The sequence below is a fragment of the Saccopteryx bilineata genome, chromosome 1 (assembly GCF_036850765.1).
Source record: "Saccopteryx bilineata isolate mSacBil1 chromosome 1, mSacBil1_pri_phased_curated, whole genome shotgun sequence".
NCBI classification, from domain to species: Eukaryota; Metazoa; Chordata; class Mammalia; order Chiroptera; family Emballonuridae; genus Saccopteryx; species Saccopteryx bilineata.
The window spans coordinates 38,898,741-38,920,732 of record NC_089490.1 but is presented as its reverse complement, the minus strand read 5'-3'; the positions used below and the strand labels follow the sequence as shown (position 1 = coordinate 38,920,732).

The 21,992-nt window shown below is 33.8% G+C and overlaps 1 protein-coding gene across 1 annotated transcript in view; it reads left to right on the top strand.

Moving 5' to 3' along the window:
* Nucleotides 1-21,992, top strand: part of LOC136319195 (protein eyes shut homolog) — a 287,411-nt gene that overhangs the window by 240,225 nt on the left and 25,194 nt on the right. Inside the window, exons 7-8 of the mRNA XM_066252573.1 lie at nucleotides 5,292-5,457; nucleotides 18,287-18,423. Coding sequence (XP_066108670.1) covers nucleotides 5,292-5,457; nucleotides 18,287-18,423 — 303 coding nt within the window. The remainder of the gene's footprint in view (nucleotides 1-5,291; nucleotides 5,458-18,286; nucleotides 18,424-21,992) is intronic.

Below are 21,992 nucleotides of genomic sequence, written 5' to 3'. Positions count from 1 at the left end.
TTCAACACCTGTTATTACCTGTCTTGTTGAAAATAGCCATTTTTACAGGTGTGGGGCAGTATCTCATTGTAATTTTGATTTGTATTTCCTAATAGCTAAAAAGTTGAACATCTTTTCATATATCTGATGGCCATTTTATGTCCTCTTAGGAGAAGCATCTGTTCAGGTCCTCAGCCCATTCCTCTCTCTATTTTTTTCTTTATAAATAGAGAAGGGGGGATAGAGAGACAGACTCCTACATGTACTCTGACCAGAATGCACCCAGCAACCCTCATCTGTGCCAATGCTTAAATTAACTGAGCTATTTTTAGTTCCTGAGACTGACACTCTCGGTCCAACCAAGCTATCTTCAGTGTTCAAGGCCAATGCTGGAACCCATTAAACTACTGGCTGTGGTAGGGAAAGAGGAAGCAAATTGGTAGAAGGAGAGAGAGAGAAGCAGATGGTCACTTCTATTGTGTGCCTTGACTGGGAATCGAATCCAGGACATTCATATGCCAGGCTGGTAGTCTATCTACTGAGAAACTAGCCAGGGCCTCTGCCCATTTTTTAATTGGATTGTTTGTTATTTTGTGACGAGATATATGAGTTCTTTATATATTTTGGATATTAACCCCTTGTTAGAGCTGTTGTTTGAAAATATCTCTTACTGAGATGGTTGCCTTTATGTTTTATTGTCAGTTTATTTTGCTGTACAGAAGCTTTTTAGCTTCATATAATCTCTTCCTTTATTTTTCCCTTTACTTCCCAAAGTTGCCTTTAAGGTCAAATTCATAAAATGTTCTCTATGACCAAAGTTCATAAGTTTAGCACCTATGTTTGCTTCTATGTAATTTATTGTTTTAGATATTATATTTAGGTTTTTGATCCATTTTGAATTAATTTTTATACATGGGGATATACTGTAATCTAGTTTTATTCTTTGCATGTGCCCTTCCAATTTACCTAACATGATTTATTGAAGAGGCTTTCTTTTCTCCATTGCAATTTATTTTACTCCTTTGTCAAAATTATTTGCCCATACACATGCAATTTTATTTTAAGGGTTTTTAATTCTGTTCCACTGGGCAGTGTGTCTGTTATTCTGCCAAAACAATACTTTTTTATTTTATTTTTATCCTTGCTCTGTAGTATAATTTGAAGTCAGGCAGTGTGATACTTATGACTTTGTTCTTTTTTTAAAATCAGGATTTCTATTCTATTCAGGATCTTTTGTGGTTCCATACAAATCTGACAATTCTTTGTTCTATTTTTTTTAAATGGGGGGTGTATATGGATGATGATGTTAGATAAAGGCTTGATTTGAGTGCTTGTAAACACACAATACAGTATACAGATATGTGTTGTACAATTTAGCACCTGAACCTGTATAATTATGTAAATCACTGTCATCCAATAAATTTAATTAAAAAATAAATTTTACTACAAAAAATAAAAACAACATTGGGATGTTAATAGGGAGTGTATTAAATTCTTGATGAATTGATACTGTTATCATTATAGACTATTTTTGTCTCTTTTGACCATTTTTACCTAAGTAACATTTTGTCAGTTATAACAATTTTCTTGTTTGAAAATTTTTTCTATCCTTTCACCATCAGTCTACGTGTGTTCTTAAAACTAAACTGAGTTTCTTATAGGCAATAAATCATTGAATATTTTATTTTTTTCTGTGTGGATTCATCAGTGCTTTGAAAAATTATTAAAAATTTTTAACTAGGTAAAATAAAATATTTTATAAATAAATGAAATGTTAATGTTTTATTAGTACTAACTAAGAAGGATGAGTGAAAGTCAATGACAATGCCATGATAGCAGTGTCAGAAAAATAACGAAACTTCAGATTGATAAGATTGTTTACTTCACATTTTTAGTGAAAATATTTTTGTCAGATAATTAACACACTTGTACATATACTACTTCTAGTTAAGAGTAAAGAAGAAACAAACCTAAAGTAAAAGATGAAATTTGAATCCTAAGTATATAGGATGTCTTAGCCCTATAAAGATTGAGGGATATGAACTTAAAAATAAAAGGAAAAATATCTCTTAATTGTTGTCTTTTTATTGGAACAAATACAAAGAATTATATATGACTAAATCTGTCAAGGAACAAAATATACTATGACTAACTACTAACAAGGCTGTTGAAAATTTAAATGAAATGAATTAAATAAGATAATGTTTTCGAACTCATTTGAACAATGATGAAATATATATATTTAAGAGAGAGAGAGAGAAGGGGGATGGGTGGAGAAGCACATGGTCACTTCTTCTGTGTGCCCTGACTTGGAATTGAGCCTGGGACTTCTACATGCCATGCTGATGTTCTACAGCTGAGTCAACTGGCCAGGACAGGTAATTTCTTAAAATGAATATAAATGGAATCATTAAGGAATAGATACTGCAGTATAGGCAATGATTTGGGGACAGTTTCTTAACACAGCATGAGAAGCAGAATACCTAAAACATATTATTTCTTGCCTAAGAAATGAGGCTATTAAAATAACAACACCTATAACAACATCACGAGTTGTTTTTAAATCTTCTTTAAGCTATCAAATTGGTTTTTCTGTATAATAAAAAGAAAACCTTAAGAAAAGCATCATTAACTATATTTAGCATATGATATATTAGGGTAATAAATCTGAAGCTGGAAACGGGGAGAGATAGACAGACTCCCGCATGTGCCCGACCGGGATCCACCTGGCATGACAAAATTTTGATACTACAAAATTTTCTTTCTGACGTAACATTTACTGACATGAGATATAAGAAATAAATTGCTTTTCTTTTTTATGGACAATTTTCTAGATTTTCTTGCCTGTTTTTACTGTCTTTGTGAAATTAGATTATCACTGTCTTAATTTCAATGTTTGCTTACCAAAATTATGTTCTCAAAAGCTTATTATAGTTCAAAGTCAGTTCAAGTTTAGTTTTTTAATATGTTCCAGTTAATTAGTTCAGTGTCAACATTTAGATTGATGTTTAGTTTCAAATGTGTGTCTGTAGATCTCCGCCCCCTGGCACCTTACTCACTTCCAAAAACAACACTGCAAATTCTTAACTGTTTGCTGTTTTCAATTCATATAAATAAACTTGACAATCAAGTACAAGATAAATTAAAACTGGTATTGTCAATGTATATTTTTCTTAGTTGTTTATGGTAACAGTAATATTAATTTCTTACAGAAATATAAACTATATACTTTCTAATAAAGAGCCAATGTAATAAATTTCATAAATATTTTATAGTTGAAACAATCCTCAGTATCCAGATTAGTCTTGTTCCTAGATAGAGAAAACTTTGCTGAGTATATTAAATAGGTTATGCTGTGGTAACCAACTCCCCATAAATGCACACACCCACACGTACCCATTTCAGAGGTCTAGAAGAACAGAATATCATTTCTCTCTCCTGTCACTTGCCAACTGCAGCTGTTTTTTATCCTTCATTTCAAAAATAGTACTTTGAATATAAAATCTACTTATGGCAACCAAACAGACCAGTTTGCTAAGACACAGAAATGTTGATGTTAACAGTGTAAAGTCCAAGGCAGTTGAGTTGGTAACCCTAAATCTACTCTGCAACAATGAGTGAACCCATTCTACATGGAGCGTTTTTTCTGTTTCATTAATAAAGTTTTGTTGTAAGTGAAGATATGACTCTACAGGTTTCTTCATAATATGCTACTTTGTTAAATTTATTTTGTGCAGTCATAAATTTAAATTTATTATGCCTTGAAATGTTTGTTTCAATAATGAACATAAATCCAGTAAGATACAATGTTCACTGACATTGAAAATTAGTTGATGCCATTGTAAGACTCAACATTTTAAATCTGAGTAAAAATGTTATGGGTTAAACTTTTGTTGATCTCAGGACAGAAATTTTTTATAGAATTGTACTCCCTTGTGCTGCAAACCAGCATGACCCGTAATGTCCCAGGTCCTAATGGAAGAATGTTGGCAGATGATGAAATAAACACAGAAAGAAACAGGATGGGATTGGGAGGCCTCTTTGCCAAGCTGATGGTTTGCAAGAACCATAAAAGAGTCAAAAACCCGGGGCCAGCTTTATTCTATAGTGCAGAGAAAAAATCCACTTGTAAAACAAGGAAATTTCTGATACAAACTCACATATCTAAAGTATAAACTGGAATCCTCATAAGAGTGTGCCAACCCCCACCATGCAACAGCTAAGGGTGTGGGGAAGAATTTAGTCTTCAAAAGGTGTGGGGATGATCTTAGTCTTAAAAAGGGTGTGGGGAAGAGTTTAGTCTTAAACTAAGCCTTAGTCTGTAAGGACTTTGTCAGTGTATAAACTGTCTCCCACAACTTGGTGGCTATTTGATATAATTAAATGATGATTTTTCTGATTATTTCTAATCTTAGGCATACTTTAAGAGACAGCTTTTTTCTGTCCAATAAAAATTGTATTGTGAAACCAGATAGAAGGTTATTATGACTTGAAACAATTTGATTAGTGTAGTAATTCCATTAAAATAAATATCAGAGGTTAGTGATTCTTTGGGTCCCAAGACTCAGCTGTGCTTCCCTCTGCCAAACTTGTGGCAAATTTGCTCATTGGAAATTCAGAGATATAGAAATAATTTTAGGTACGCTATAAATAGACTATATACCTCCAGTCTGTCTCTGAGGCTTAAATTTATCTTATTTGTTCATTTTAAGACCTCAGTAAGATGTGTTTTAAAAATTAATGAAATCTTGGGTATGACTTGAAATTGTTTAATTTCATTAATTTTATTGAGGATATAACCAGTTATGAAATATTTCTTTGAAAATACAAGAGATTAGTATAGTTAGATCATCTTATTAGCCATTATGTCCTCATTATGTTATTTTTTAAAAAATTATTTAAATTTTAAAAACCCAACAAATTCAAATAGTACTTTGGTATTTCAATGTGCTAATCTTATTGGATCATATGTGTTTTAAGTTGTGTGTCTGTTAATTTATACCACACTTTTAATTCAAAAATATATGTAGCCTATAAAACAGAATATTGTAGACTAAAGTTACAGATGAAGGAGTGAGTCAGTCAAATAAATGTTACATAGGCATTTTAAATATATAACATGATGAATGATGGAACAGAAAGAGAAGTTAAACAAATAGAAAAAATACACAATACATGAAAAAAAAGATGTGGTCTATAAACTATTTTTAAGTTGGTAGTTTTAGAAATTAGCTGTGTATTTTATAAGCTAAAATATATACTGAAACATTTCGATGAGGTATATATCATTTTTTGTTATTTTCTTTTTCTAGTATGTGTGCACTCCAGGGTGCACAAGATATGCATGTTGGTTGCTGAAGAATATTTGCTTAATTCATCTGTACCCCTGCTGCTGTGGATCCATCAGCCATGATATTTACCAAGCTAAAGTTCCTCATTCCACTCAATTTAAATATGTGTGGCAATTGGGATTTACAGGTACTAATATAAAATTATTTTTAATTTGCCTGAATCACTTCAACATTTATAAGGTATTCATATTTTAATCACACAAAATATTTTATATCTCAAACACAAAATAATAAAGAAGTGAATTTAATTATCTTATTTTCTGATTTTTTTCTTAATGGACATATGCCTAGTACCTACTACATTTCAGGAATTCTGCATAGCCCAAGATAAGGTGAGGCAATATTAGGTTTACAGTTGTTAGCATGGAAGATAATACTATAATTAATAAATAATAATACAACAATGAAGTCTGTGTTTTCTGTAAACCTACTTTTGACCCACTCTGTATAATTGTGAAGAAAATTAGAGCTCTTCCCTCCTCCTATAGATCTCATTTTGGGGGGGAGGGGAGTTATTTGGCAAATGCAGTGATAAATATATAATTGTAAGTTGAAGTATAATACTCCCACAGAAATATCCTTTAAGACTGCGTATAACTAAAGAGATTTTCTTTTTATAAAAAAAAAAATAAAAAGAGTGAAAAAATATGAGCAATTGGGGAAGAAGTTGGAGGTCAGTTAATATTTCCATGGTAAAAAGACTCAAGCACAGAGATATGGAGAATGAAGCCAGGGTAGAGGAATTGGAGAAGTGAGAGAATTATACTAAAAACAAACAAACAAACAAAAAACCAAAACAATCTATGTTTAAAAGGTACAAAGTTTCAGTAATGCAAGATAAGTTTTGGAAATCTGTACAACATAAGGCCTAAGATTAATACTATCCTATATAGTATTGGGGCGGGGAGAAGGAGGGAGAGGGGGAGGGGGAGGGGCACAAAGAAAACTAGGTAGAAGGTGACGGAGAACAATCTGACTTTGGGTGATGGGTATGCAACATAATTGAATGACAAGATAACCTGAACATGTTTTCTTTGAATATATGTACTCTGATTTATTGATGTCACCCCATTAAAATTAATAAAAATTTATTTATAAAAAAATAAAATAAAATTGGCTAAAAGGGTATACCTCATATTAGATGCTATTAGCACACAAGGAAAGAAATAGAAACAAACAAAATAAACAAAAGGAATGGGAAATGTTTTTGGAGGTGATGGATAATTTTTTTATATTAATTATGATTATTGTTTCATGGATGTGTACTTCATATTGTGTCAGCATCAATTTTTTCAATGTCAATCATACCTCCAATAAAGCAGGTGAAAAGAAAACAGACAAACCAACAAAACTACAAAACTAAAAGAAATTATTCTTTTGAATGCCTGGCTGAACCTCTGAGAACAAGAGTTAAGAGTTGGGGAGAGGACAATGCTAGAATTAAATGTTGGTTAAAATATGCAGAATTTTATTCTGAAAGAAACAGGAAATTATTGTAGAGTTTGACACATTTAGAAAAATAAAATTAAGTGGAGATACAGATTAGAGAAAGTAGAAACAGTAGAGAGTTTGTAGAGGCCCTGAATAGAAACACAGAACAGGGACAGAGTTCAGAGCCTTGAGGCAAAGGCCACAGTGGATTTCCTGACAAAGTACTGAACTCAGTACTGTGCTGAACTCAGCACAATAGCGATAGAATTAGCAATTCTGATTAATCAGTAGGTGGGAACATTTAAGCTATTTCCTTGCCCTTTTATCTGCTCCAAAGAAATTCCCCTTCCTGAATTCTTCATTCTCTTCTCTGCTTTCTGACTTCCTCCTTCTTGTCTCTGCTTTTGATATGTTTGTATCAATAAATATGTATAAGAACTGGGGGTCCAGCTGTCTCATGAAACCAGTATAGGGGATTATGAGGCAGTCTCCCCCAGGTTCCTCAGTGTACTCCATGTGGTCTCCTTGTCTTCATGACAAGAGCTCAAGGTAAGTATAGTATAAGGCAGTGGTTCTCAACCTTTCCAATGCTGTGACCCCACAATACAGTTCCTCATGTTGCGGTGACCCCAAACCAAAAAATAATTTTGGTGGCTACTTTATAACTGTAATTTTGCTACAGTTATGATTCAGAATGTAAATACCTGATATACATTATGTATTTTCCAATGGCTTTAGGTGACCCCGCCGGGGTCATGACCCGCAACCCACAGGTTGAGAACTGCTGATGTAAGGTGATGGAAGCCTAAAATAAGTGGAAATTCTTGGTTATGAATTACTAGAAAGCCCGGTGGTCATATGAAATGACCGCTATTCTAGATATTATAAATTGTAATTAAAATGATTTGTGCAAAGGTGTCTGCTAATTCAAACTGAATTACCCAGGGCAGGCGGCGAGGACGCCCCTTTGCTTACTGCCCCACGGGGTTTCTTTCTTCTACTTGCTTAATTGCTTAAAGTAGAGTGCAATGAAGGAAACCACTGGCGGTACATTTCTTAAGAGCCACTGCTAGCTCAATAAATAAAGGTGATTTAAATAATAAAATGTTAATTCACATGTCAAAGATCTCTTTGTACACAACATTTCTTGTGTAGATCTTTCCATCATTTTTAAGCTCGCCTTGCAGAGGACCATCAATTATTTTTAATTTTACGTTCATTCTTTCACGAACTCTTGAACAGGCAACATAAAGTTGACCGTGTCCAAATGCAGGCTCGGGTAAAAAAATGCCAACATGCTTAAGTGTTTGGCCCTGAGACTTATTGATGGTCATAGCAAAGGTAAGTTTTATAGGAAATTGTCTATGTCTCAATTGAAACAGCAACCCTGTTTGAGATGGACCCAAATCAATTCTTGGAATGACATGTATTTCTCCTTTAGAGGAGCCAGTCAAAGACTTAGCTATTATGACATTATTTTTCAATTGGAGAACCTCTAGTCTTGTACCATTGCAAAGACCCCTTCTGGTGTTAAGATTTCTTAACAGCATAATAATTGCTCCAATCTTTAACCTCAATTTGTGAGGTGGCATGCCAGAAGGCAACAGACTATTTAAAAATTCCTTTGGAAAGTTGTTGGCACTCGCTTTATTATCAGCTACAACGGAATCAACACTTAAATATGTCATTTCATTCCCTTCTATGATATTTAAGACATCATCATTTAGTTTGTCTACATCAGAATTTTTAGGACACTCATCAGTCTCATTTTGCCGAGAAAGACTCATTTGCTCTGTGACTGAAGCAAGCCTTGTCTTTCTCTGCTCAGTGGTTTCTTTTTGTTGAGAAAGCCATTTTTGTGCAGCTTTAGCTCCTTTTCTCTCGTCTTCAGTGCTGTATTTTCTAGGCATTCTTAAAAGAAATTAGGTTAAGATGTAATTTTTATGTAAAACAGATGATTGCCAATGCAAACAAATGTTCACCTTCCCCCTGACACGCTCAATTTGCGTTCAGCCTTAAATTGTTTCAAAAGCAGATGATTGGCAATGCAAACAAATGTTCACATTCCCCCTGACCCGCTCAATTTGCGTTCAGCCATGGCAGCTTCACCCCATTGGCTAGTACAGTTACGCAAGCAACCAATAAGCTATTGGCGACAAACAGACACTTAAGCCACATATAATAAAGATATAGAGAGGGCAAGTGATAGAAATGTCAACAGATATTCAAGGTTGTTTTTTTTTGCTTTAACGCTTGAAATGAAATAATTCTAACATATTTTATTAAAAATATATTTTTAATTATTTTATACACTAGCAGTTTCTATTTCAAAATCTATTTTGATGAGCATAATTTCCTGTTGTTTGATTACACTTTGAATACTATTTGATTTTGCTTATGTGAATGTTGGTCAGATAAGTTTGTAAATATGATATATTATGTTTGCTTACTTATAGTTTGCATTGGGTGTGGGGGACAGTCTATAAGCAGGCAGGGTCGTTATAGCCTAAGGCTTAGTTTTAAGACTAAGCTTTTCCCCACACCCTTGACTGTTGTATGATAGGGGGTGGTGCACTCTCATGAGGAATCCCATTATGCCTCAGATAAGTGACTTTATATCAGAGATTTTCTTGTTTGTATATTGGATTAAAGGTTTTGATTTCTACACTATAAAATGGGACAGACCGGGAGCTTACTCTCTCTTGGTTCCTGAGATTAGCATTAAAGGGGAGAGCAGAAAAAGGCCATGTGGAGGAGAGGAGAAGCAGCTAAGATGGCGAGTGCTGAAGGAGAAGCCAGTTAGTGCAGAGTTTGTGCAGAGAGAAGGAGATGGGGAACAGAAGTGAATAAAGCTGGTGAGGTACAAACATTTGATTCTAGGAAACTCGGATAAATCAGTGGCTTGGGAGCCCTGAATGGAAAAGGAAGTGTTTTCTCACTGTGTATATTTCTTGCCTGCTGGGTACAAGCTAGGATTAAAGGTAATGGCCCACCAGTTATTGGCTCTGTTGTTTCACTACCGTCTGTGGAATCAAATGCGAACCTGCACGGGCCAGACGGCTGTGATGGTGGCCGTGGCTATTGGCCATACAATGAATTAATTCATATTCTTAAACAGTATGGTACCCCAATTAATTCTGTCAAGTACTGTTTCCTCTGTCAATAATATTTTGGCATTATAGTTTATCTACAATCAAAAAATTTATAGATTTGATGTCTGTTCTCAACTAATGACTTATTGTATTCAATTGGCAGCAGCTGCACTTATAAGGCTAACGTTTCATTGAAACTGTGGAAGTAAACTGACAATTAGTCTTTTAAACAGAAAACATAATAATTTATTTCATCATGCTTATAAAATGTTGTTCTGGAGAATTAACAACCCCTAATGACAGAAATAGTTATCAGTTCATTAAGCAAATCACACTCAATACCAAATGTGGTAGAAGAGAGCAATGGCTTGTTGATTACATTGTAAGTGATAAAAGGAACTTAAGAGACCATGTTATGAATACTTACTCTTTCATAAATGACACAAAAACAAACAAACAAGAACAACAACAACTGTGGTCAGAGAAGTACCTAAAATATCTGGTCTCAGGACTCTTAAGGGATTGTGTTGCTCAGTGGTTTTAAACCTTGGCTACATGATACAATCATCTGAGGAGCTTTTAAAAAATACTTATTGTTCCACTTGCACTACAGAACACTCAAACTGGAATTGTAGTGAGGTGGACACAGAAAATATGTAAAATCTCCGAAATAACTTTAAGCCCTTTGAGTAGTGAGTTTTTTTCATGCTCTCTGACTCCCCCGGAGTGAGTTGTGTTTTTTCTTTTTTTCAAAAAATGAACTTAGTTCCAGTTACAGTTTTATTAACTTAAAATCATATTTGTTTGATAACCAATTTATAGAAACAAGAAGAACATATATTTACTGCTCCAGCTCAAGAGAGCAAACATATATATCATATTTACATGTACGATTGTACTCTGGATGGTCAGGAGGCATGAGAACATATGTGAACATCCGTACTACATAAAGGGTTAATGTGGAGATTGAGAAACATAATCAACTCTTACCGGTCAAATCAGTTTATGGACTTCAGTGCCAACATCATCTTTATGCTTGATTTTCCATTGTCTCAAAGTAGCAATAATGCATGTATACATTTTCTTAATCTTTGAAAACTTAAGATGGCTAAAGATAACATATAACAACAATAAAATAGTAAATGTATTTTTTAGAATAAAATAGGAAATAAAATTGTTCATGGATAAATTATCTCTAAGCAAATAGAGTTAGTTTTTTGAATGGCAACAGTACAACAAATATATTTTCTAGGTCATGTGGGTAATATGAAGTCAAAATTATTCATGGAAAAATCAGCTTTGAGCAATTATCATTAAAATAACATATAGCATATTTATTCACCATAACTTCATGAATCTATGTTCAGACCTAAATAAACTTAGCAAATTATTATAAAAATAAGAATTATGTGACCTCCGTATGTGAGATTCTAAATGATTTAGGCTGTCCTAGTGAGAGAAGTCAATGTGATACAGCTCTGTAGTCAACAATATTAAGTAAAACCACCAAAATTATATTTTAATGTTAGTACAAGGATTCAACAATGCAACCATTTTGGGGAGCATTAAAAAAATTTTTTTAGCACAAATGAGAAAAGGAAAAATGGGTATAGATAGAATGACACATTTTATGTAATTCTGCTTTTTTTCTGGTTGTTGCTGTTAAGAGTTTATTTCCTTTTTTCCATAAAATATCATTGAAGAGGAACATTAAAATCAAGATGGTAAGTTTTCATAGGATGAATTAATTTTACCAGTAGTAAAATTATTTTAATTAAGAGAATTTTCTAACAACTAAATAAAGTGTCTTACATGCTCAATCAATTCTTGCCAATATGATTGCTCTACAAAAGAGATGGTAATTAATTAGAAGAAACCCCTTCAAGGACAATTGGTCTACAGTGCACAACTTGAGGAAGAGCTGACATGCACTGTTTCTTTTCAATGTCATCATCTATGTTCATTATATGTATTATTAGGTTTGAGAAAAAAAGATACTAACTGAATGGATAATGAGTTGAGAAGTGGAATAAAAGAATATGAATTATAGTTAAGAAAGTTACAATCATAGCACAAAAATATATGTTCTTTTTAAATATCTTTCTTTGTTTAAAGCTTGTGATCACTACAGTTTAGTTGACCAAATTAAATATATACATTTAGAACATTTAATACATGCCAGTGAACTTTTTCTAAAGACATAGTGATTGCTGCACTTGTGAATTATATCACAAACCAAAATTACTTTTAATTCACTTTTTTATAAAATAGTGGGTATTATTGAATACTTGTGCTAGAAGATAGTAAGATATCAATTGTAATTTACTCATTATAAATTACATTTTCAATTTTAAAATAATTATTGTAAGAGTAGAATATCGGCCCTGGCCGGTTGGCTCAGTGGTAGAGCATCGGCCTGGCGTGTAGAAGTCCCGGGTTTGATTCTCAGCCAGGGCACACAAGAGAAACGCCCATCTGCTTCTCCACCCCTCCCCCTCTTCTCTCCTCTCTGTTTCTCTCTTCCCCTCCCGCAGCCGAGGCTCCATTGGATCAAAAAGATGGCCCGGCTGCTGGGGATGGCTCCTTGGCCTCTTCCCCAGGCGCTAGAGTGGCTCTGGTCGCAACAGAGCCAGCCCCAGAGGGGCAGAGCATCGCCCCCTGGTGGGCAGAGCGTTGCCCCTGGTGGGCGTGCCGGGTGGATCCTGGTCGGGTGCATGCGGGAGTCTGTCTGTCTCTCCCCGTTTCCAGCTTCAGAAAAATAACAACAACAACAAAAAAGAGTAGAATATCTCCAAAGCAATATTTCCATCAATACTATTTTTCTTACCATACTACTGCACTTGCAAGTCTTTTTTTTTGTTAAATACTTGCTATTATTTTTATGCCTATTTTAGATTTCGGGGATTAACACCAAGATTTAAAAAAACAATGAGTTTTGCACCGGCCAGATAGCTCAGTTGGTTAGAACGCCATCCTGAAGCACAGAAATAGCTGGTCCAATCCCAGGTCAGGGTACAGACAGGAACAGATGTTTCTGTCTCTCTCCTGCTCTCTCTCGTTCTCTCTCTAAAATCAATAAAATAAAATTAAAAAAATAAGTTTAGAAAAGAATGTTTTAAAATGTGGTTTAGTTTTTTTTTTACTTATATAACAATATTTTCAAAACAATTTGACAATAATTATTTTAATTAATTAATATACTAAATGGAAATACATTGCTTTTATATACAGATAATTACTAATTAAATGGCATAATGGAAAAAAATTTACGTGAACAGCAGTGGTAATATTAAAATGTTTAGAACTTAAATTAAAAAGCATGTGTAAGGTCTAAATTGAAAAAACTTTAAACATTGCTATAGTATAGTTACAAAGACACAAAATTTTAAAAAAATTCTAAAGCTAAATCATGCTGTTGGAGTGGAGACTTAATGTATTAAAGATTTCTAATCTCCATATGATCACATATATTTATTAATATTTTAATAAAATAACAGCAATGCATTTATATGTTTGTCTTATTTCTTAAAGTTTATGTGAAAAATTAAATAAAGCCAGTTATACCCTGAAAAATTGTATTGTGTGATGAGGTGAGATAGAGTTTAGCTCTGTCATATACTAAAGCATATTATGTAGTTTCAGTAATGAGAAATACAGTGCTTTCTGTATTAATAATCAGAAATAAGCAAAATTATAAAGTTCAAAAATAAATTGAAGTCTTTCAGAAATTGTTCATCTGACAAAATTGTCATCTCAATCATTAGAGGAAATAGGAACTCTTTAATAATTTATGTCAAATAATTGGCTAGTCAACTAGAAAGAAAAGTCAGATTTGTAACTTAAAATTCTATAGGATAAATTCATATTAAATACAAGTATTAAATATAAAAATTTAAAAAGATAAAAAATATTCAAATATATTACCCATTTACTTGATAAATTTGAATGGAGAAGGCCTTCATAGCTTTTAATCAAAACGTAGACATCAGAAATAAAGGATTGGTCATTTGAATACATGAAAAGCAAAACTGTCATAGATGCAGTCAAATGGCAAAAGAAACTATAGAACAAATAGAAAGTATTCCTAAACATACATTAGGAAATGCTCTGCTTTACTCATAATGATAGCAAAGAAAACTTTAAAAATACTACAAATATGTAACTTTTCTTTTGTAATTCTGGCAAAAAATTGAGAGTTTAACAACTTGGTAAGTTTATTCATTTCTGGCAAAATGTAAAATCCCTCTGTTAGCTGTTCAGGACAAAATTATAAATGTATATATTGTTTAACCTAGCTTTCCCATTACATGTACTTCACATCCACATGCTGAGTAATATTTGTGCAAGATTATACATGGTATCATTAGTTATTTGAGGAAAAGAATAAACACAGATGTAGAAATGATTGTGAAATATTGCCAGTACTGACATGACAATCAATGAGATCTATGGTAAGGGGAAAAGGAAGGAAGCCGTGTAATAATGTAAAATCATGTGTTATAGACTACCTTTCAATTCTTTATATTCAACTTGTGATTATCTCTCCGGAAGACATTTTCTATGTTATTTGTCTCAGTGTTCTGATATTTCACTAAATTGTGACTTTGGGGGATTTGATCTATATTGTTTTAAATGAGATATAATAGACATGTAACATTATGTGTGTTCCAGATATACAACATTATGATTCCATATTAATACATATTATAAAAGATCACCACAGTAATTTTAATTTACATTCATCACATCTTTTCAGCTTCTCAAAAAATGTTAAAAATATGTGCTCACTATTATTTCACCTCCTGTTATCTCTGTGGATTAAAAGATTTGTTTTACTATTTTTTTAATATCTCTTTTGAGGCTTTGGAAGGAAGGGGTAATTATTAATTTAAAATGTTTAATCACAATATCATGAAAAATATTTTCTTTTAAATTGAAAAAAATTGATAAAGTATGTAAATTCTTAGAAAAATGCTAGTTGGCACACTGATTCAATAATAAATATAAAATGTGAATAATCCTACAGATACTAAAGTAACTGAATAATAGTTTTTAAAAATCTTTCAACAAAGTAAAACACACTGCAAATATATAGAAAAACACTGGTTTTCCATCCAAGTTCTTCCAAATATTCAGCAAAGAATGAAATCTAATACTTTAACTCCTCCAGAAAAATAGAAAGAACACCCCTCAATTGATTATCTGATGCTAGCATACTATATTTGAATTATTTTTCTTATCATATAGAAGATATAATTTTTGTTGACATTAAACTTATTAAATATGTTCTATTTGGGGGGAGCTCATCTCTAATAGTCCCACTCAATTATTTTATTACTAATGTTAATACTAATTTTCTATCGTTTTAAGATTTTAAGCAGTCAAATTCCACTGTAAGTTTGGAAAGGTTTGGAACATTATGCATGACTTCTTAACTTCTTTCCTTTTTCCAGAGTGGTATGTGAGATTTCTAAATGAGAGCTGCACACAGCAGGGGATTTCATCTCATGAACCTTCTCTACAATTCAGTTTTAAGTTGCTAGCTTACATGAATTTTTTTCAGGAAGTCATGCTTCATGAACCATAGATGTTAGGTTTGTTAACCATAAGGAATCCTAAAAAGGGGGTGTTAGCTATAAGATTCTCTGGATAAATCATATTTTCTTATCAAATATTACTGGTCGTTTCACTAGATGTATTTATATTTACAAGGAGATTTACGAGGCCTCCTATGTTCTTTCCTTCCTTTGTAATATTATATCCATTAATAAAAGATAATAGGCTCTCAGTTCAGCATTATTGGCTCCTTTCTGCCCACAATTATGGGATTTCCTTTTTTTTTTTTTTGCAGTATCCAAATTTCTCATTCCCTAATTCCCTATTTGTTTACCAATTATATTCATCTTTCTCTATAGGTACATTGACACATTTATTATAAATGTTTTATAGTCTTTGTGCAAAATTCTAAGTCTGGTCTATCTATGTTTGTTTTTAGTAAGTTTTCTTTTGAATGTAGGGCAAATTCTTTTGCTTTTTTGCAGTCTCATTTTTTATTGTTTCACAGATATGTCTCACAATAGAGTGTGAAGTAGCTAAATTTTGTATATGTGTATACATATGTATATCTGTAGCTATACCTATACCTACACATACACACACATGTATTTCCTTCCTCATTCTTTCCTGAGAAAATTGAGATGAGGCAGTGATCATTTTTTTTTTTTTTTTCATTTTTCCGAAGCTGGAAATGGGGAGGCAGTCAGACTCCCGCATGCGCCCAACCGGGATCTACCCGGCATGCCCACCAGAGGGCAATGTTCTGCCCCTCTAGGGCGTCGTTCTGTTGCATCCAGAGCCATTCTAGCGCCTGAGGCAGAGGCCACAGAGCCATCCCCAGCGCCCGGGCCATCTTTGCTCCAATGGAGCCTTGGCTGCGGGAGGGGAAGAGAGAGACAGAGAGTAAGGAGAGGGGGAGGGGTGGAGAAGCAGATGGGCAACTCTCCTGTGTGCCCTGGCCGGGAATCGAACCTGGGACTCCTGCACGCCAGGCCGACGCTCTACCGCTGAGCCAGCTGGCCAGGGCCCAGTGATCATTTTTATCATAAATATATTAAGGATCATTAAAATTTTTTTTGAAATGTTCCTATATAACTGTAATTTGTAAAAGTGTTTTTTTATGAAATGCATTGTTTATAATTATTACATTATTTTTAATGATGTATCTTGCTCTGAGGCTCTATTTCACAGGCAATTTTTTTTTTTATTAAATAATTTTATTTTTTTAATGGGGTGACATCAATAAATCAGGATACATATATTCAAAGATAACAAGACCAGGGTATCTTGTCATTCAATTATGATGCATACCCGTCACCCAAAGTCAGATTGTCCTCTGTCACCTTCTATCTTGTTTTCTTTGTGCCCCTCCCCCTCCCCCTTTCCCTCTCCCATTCCCCCCTCCCCCCCGTAACCACCACACTCTTATCAATGTCTCTTAGTTTCACTTTTATGTCCCACCTACGTATGGAATAATGCAGTTCCTGGTTTTTTCTGATTTACTTATTTCGCTTCGTATCATGTTATCTAGATCCCACCATTTTGCTGTAAATGTTCCGATGTCATCATTTCTTATGGCTGAGTAGTATTCCATAGTGTATATGTGCCACATCTTCTTTATCCAGTCATCTATTGACGGGCTTTTTGGTTGTTTCCATGTCCTGGCCACTGTGAACAATGCTGCAATAAACATGGGGCTGCATGTGTCTTTACGTATCAATGTTTCTGAGTTTTTGGGGTATATACCCAGTAGAGGGATTGCTGGGTCATAAGGTAGTTCTATTTTCAGTTTTTTGAGGAACCACCATACTTTCTTCCATAATGGTTGTACTACTTTACATTCCCACCAACAGTGTATGAGGGTTCCTTTTTCTCCACAGCCTCTCCAACATTTGCTATTACCTGTCTTGCTAATAATAGCTAATCGAACAGGTGTGAGGTGGTATCTCATTGCTGTTTTGATTTGCATTTCTCTAATAGCTAAAGAAGATGAGCATCTTTTCATATATCTGTTGGCCATTTGTATTTCTTCCTGGGAGAAGTGTCTGTTCATATCCTCTTCCCATTTTTTTATGGGATTGTTTGTTTGTTTGTTGTTGAGTTTTATGAGTTCTTTGTATATTTTGGATATTAGGCCCTTATCTGAGCTGTTGTTTGAAAATATCATTTCCCATTTAGTTGGCTTTCTGTTTATTTTGTTATCAGTTTCTCTTGCTGAGCAAAAACTTCTTAGTCTGATGTAGTCCCATTCATTAATTTTTGCCTTCACTTCTCTTGTCACAGGCAATTTTTAAAATGAGAGGGTCGAGACTTATTTTATTTTAGGTCTTTTTTAAATTTAATACTCTAGAGTTTTGTTTTGTTTTTAGTGATTTTTTAATTTTTAAGTTTATTGTGTTAACATGGATTCAGATGTCCCACTATTGAGTGGGACACCCTCACCCCCAACCACATGCTCCCCATTACACCTTCTTTGCCCCCCTCCCCCGCTGCCTCCGCCACTTCCTTCTGGGATTTGCTGTCCTGTTATCTGTGTCTATGTGTTATGTACATATAATTTCACTAATCCCTTCACCTTCTCTGATCCTGTCCCCTCATCTCTCTTTCCTCTTATAGCTGTGCCTTTTCTCTCTGTGACCCCACCTCTGCCTCTATCTGTTCCTCAGTTCACCTTGTTCATTAGATTCCACATATAAGTGAGATCATATGATAATATCTGTCTTTCTTTGCCTCGTTTATTTCACTTAGCATAGATAGAGAACATTATTTTGTGATAGGTGTTAAATTGATTTTACCAATCATTTGACAACTGTCTTTAATAATTCAATTTAAGATCAAATTTGTGAGATGTTATTTTTTTATCTTTTTGGTTGGAAGTAGCTGAGGATGAAAAATGTGATGTGACTGTCGAGGCTTACTTCTTTCTTGCTGAAAATTGGACTGATGTTGCAGTCTATATGAACAAATCTGAAGACCTTGATTATCTATATTTGCTCCAATGTGAAAGAATGAAGGTAAGGTAAACATACTTAGTAGTTTCTCATATTTCTCTCGGACATATTAACTCATAATTGTCTGATCTGAAAAAAATGTTACAACTGTTTAGTTTACAAATTAAAGTTTCAAGATGTGCATGACTTACATAAAGTTTAATAAACAACTAACAATCTATTTGGAAATATTTCTAATTTCTTATATTTGCAATATAAAAGCATAATGAGTTTTAACAGTCATTTTTATTTCTAGTCTTTTGGTACTCTGTTATAATTTGTTGGCTATTAAAGCTTTTCAAACACAGTTATGATTATGTCACTTTTGTTTAAAGGTCATAAAGAACTACCACTGATTGTCTTTTGGGATATACTAAAATCTCTGGGAGAATTCTAATCCCTCTTCAATTTACCACTAACAATTACAGGACCTAACGCAAGACAAAGAGTGGCTCTCTTTTTCCCTGTCTCTCCTTCATCTTGTACAAATTAGGGCAATATATTCAAACAATAAAAAACAAAAATTTTAGGATATTTATTTTAGGCAAATAAGAAAAATTTTGTCAAAATGATTAATAAAATTTAGAGTTAACAAAATATTTATAATCTCTTTTCTCTGGACACAACTTAATTTTGTTATTTTATAGAAGCAACACCATATTTTAATTTTGTGTTTGAGGCCCTGGCTGATTGGCTCAGTGCTAAAGCATTGGCCTGGTGTGTGGATGTCCTGGGTTCAATTCCTAGTCAGAACACACAGGAGAAGTGCCCATCTGCTTCTGCACCCCTCTTGCTCCCCCCCTCTTTCTCTCTCTCTCTTCCTTTGCTGCTCAATTGGAGCAAGTTGACCCCAGGTGGCTCCATGGCCTCCTCCTCAGGCGCTAAGAAGAGCCCAGTTGCTGAGCACTGGCGCAACTGAGCTCTGCCAACCTCAGATGGGCAGAGCATTGCCCCCTAGTGGGCTTTCCAGGTGGATCCTGGTTGGGGTGCTTGTGAGAGTCTGTGTCTCTGCCTCCCCTCCTTTCATTGAATAAAAAAAAATAATGTTAGAAATAAGATTCACATAAAATTTTAATAAAACTTTGTAAGCTATTTCATAAATTCATTAACATTAAGTCAATTTTGTAAAACAATAATACTATTTACCACAAAAGCAACCAAATAAAGAGGCATTACAGATACAGCCAAACAGACTTCAAATTCCTCAGACCTTTTAATTTCAAGTATGCTCTCAAATATATATTTTATTGTTTTTTTAAATATATAACATATGTATTAAGCTTAATATACTTTTACATGTATGCATATAGCCAATTACAGATATATAACTATGTACATAGATGACTAAAGTTTTTAACTTTAGGCTATACTTAACTTTATCATCATATTAAAGAACATTATATATTATGTTAAAATTACTAATTAAGTAACTCTATACTTTCTCTTAGGACACAAACAAATAATATTTATCATCTTGTGGACATATTTTATTTCTTTGTAGTCTTATAAAATAACTACTACCTTAAAGAAAGTAACTAACATTTATTTTGTTTTGTTTTGTTTCATTGTTAGTGAGAGAGAGAGAGAAACAGACAAGGACAGACAGACAGGAAGGGAGAGAGATGAGAAGCATCAATTCTTTGTTGTAGCACCTTAGTTGCTCATGGATTGTTTTCTCATGTGTTCTGACTGGGGGGCTCCAGCTGAGCTAGTAACCCTTTGTCCAAGTCAACACTTTGGGGTTCAAGCCAGCGACCTTTAGGCTTAAGCCAGCAAATATAGGGTCATGTCTATGATCCCATGCTCAAGCCAGTGAGTCCAAACTGGATGAGCACAAACTTGGAACCTCTGTGTCCCAGGCATATGCTCTATCCACTGCGCCACTGTTTGGTCAGGCAACATATGTTGTTTTTTTTTGTTTGTTTGTTTTTTGTTTTTTTTTTTCTGAAGCTGGAAACGGGGAGAGACAGTCAGACAGACTCCCGCATGCGCCCAACTGAGATCCACCCGGCATGCCCACCAGGGGCGATGCTCTTCCCACCAGGGGGCGATGCCCTGCCCCAGAGCCACTCCAGCGCCTGGGGCAGAGGCCAAGGAGCCATCCCCAGCGCCCCGGCCATCCTTGCTCCAATGGAGCCTTGGCTGGCTGCGGGAGGGGAAGAGAGAGACAGAGAGGAAGGAGGGGGGGTGGAGAAGCAAATGGGCACCTCTCCCACATGCCCTGGCTGGGAATCGAACCCGGGCCCCCCGCATGCCAGGCCGACGCTCCACCACTGAGCCAACCAGCCAGGGCCAACATATGTTTTTTTAAGACTCAAAAGAAAACACAAAGACATCAATCCAATAATGATTTGGCTATTTTATTTTTTCATGATCACACATTTTTATATAACTTTTACAATTTTTATGTTAAGTAAAATAAACATATATACATACAAAAATATACAGGGGGGGCAAAAGTAGGTTTATAGTCATTCATATGAAAAATAATACAATAATAAATAATAAAAGAATAAAGTCTGTGTCTTGCATACTCACAAATGAAAATCTACTTTTGCTCAGTTCTATACACCAATTAATTATATTTGTATGTCTTAATTCTCATTATCTAAAAACTAGGAGTAATTTTAAACTATACATCAAGACTAATATTTGTAAATTAAAAAAATTGTTCAGGTATTAGAAAATAACTTATTAATTCATTTTAATACCAGTGGTAGGTCTTTAGAATTGACCACAGATTTGGAAATTGCAATTTATATCATTATATTAAGTCTATCTTAATTGTAGTATTGTCATAAATTATTCTAGTATATCAGTATAATTAAATCAATAAAAATTCACAAGAGTAAATCCTTTTAAATTATATCATTTATTAAAATGTCAATTATTGTAATTTCATATTTTTAAAAGCATTAATCTGAAGAAATTATGATAGAATAGTTCTTTCAAGGTTAATTAATTATTCTCATTTGTGTAAAGAGGCATTTGATTATTAGAAAATTATATAAGCTTTTTAAAATATATGTAAATTTCTTTGTTCATATATTTTCAAAAATTGAAACTTTCAAATTTATGCCAAAACTTTAAGGGCCTAATTTTCTATTTACCTACAAGACTGATTATATTGCCCACTCACATTTTCTGCTTTGCTAAATTTTTGGCAGAGAAAAAGACATATGAATAAGGCACAGTTAACTATTTTTCTGTATTTTTGACTATTCAAGAAATAGTTCTATAATATACAGATAATAAAAGAAAAGCCATTTATCATTAATAATTTTTATAAATTTCCCAAGAAAAGGAAGAAAAACGATTGCAAAACTGAAGTAGTGCAAGGGAGCTAGCACTACTACTTTGTAAAATCATGATTGTTACAAAGTAATTATCTCCTCACTGCAAGAGTAGTAGAGGCTTAAGTGTAGAAGAAAAAACTTACTTTTACAAAATAAGCAGGCACAAAATCAAGCTATTAATATAGACAGTCTAAATATTAATTGACATCCTTGACAATTTCATAGAGCCATGTAATTAAAAATCTAGTGCTTATTAATCCCGGAAATATGAAAATGAAAGAGGGGTTCTTGTACATT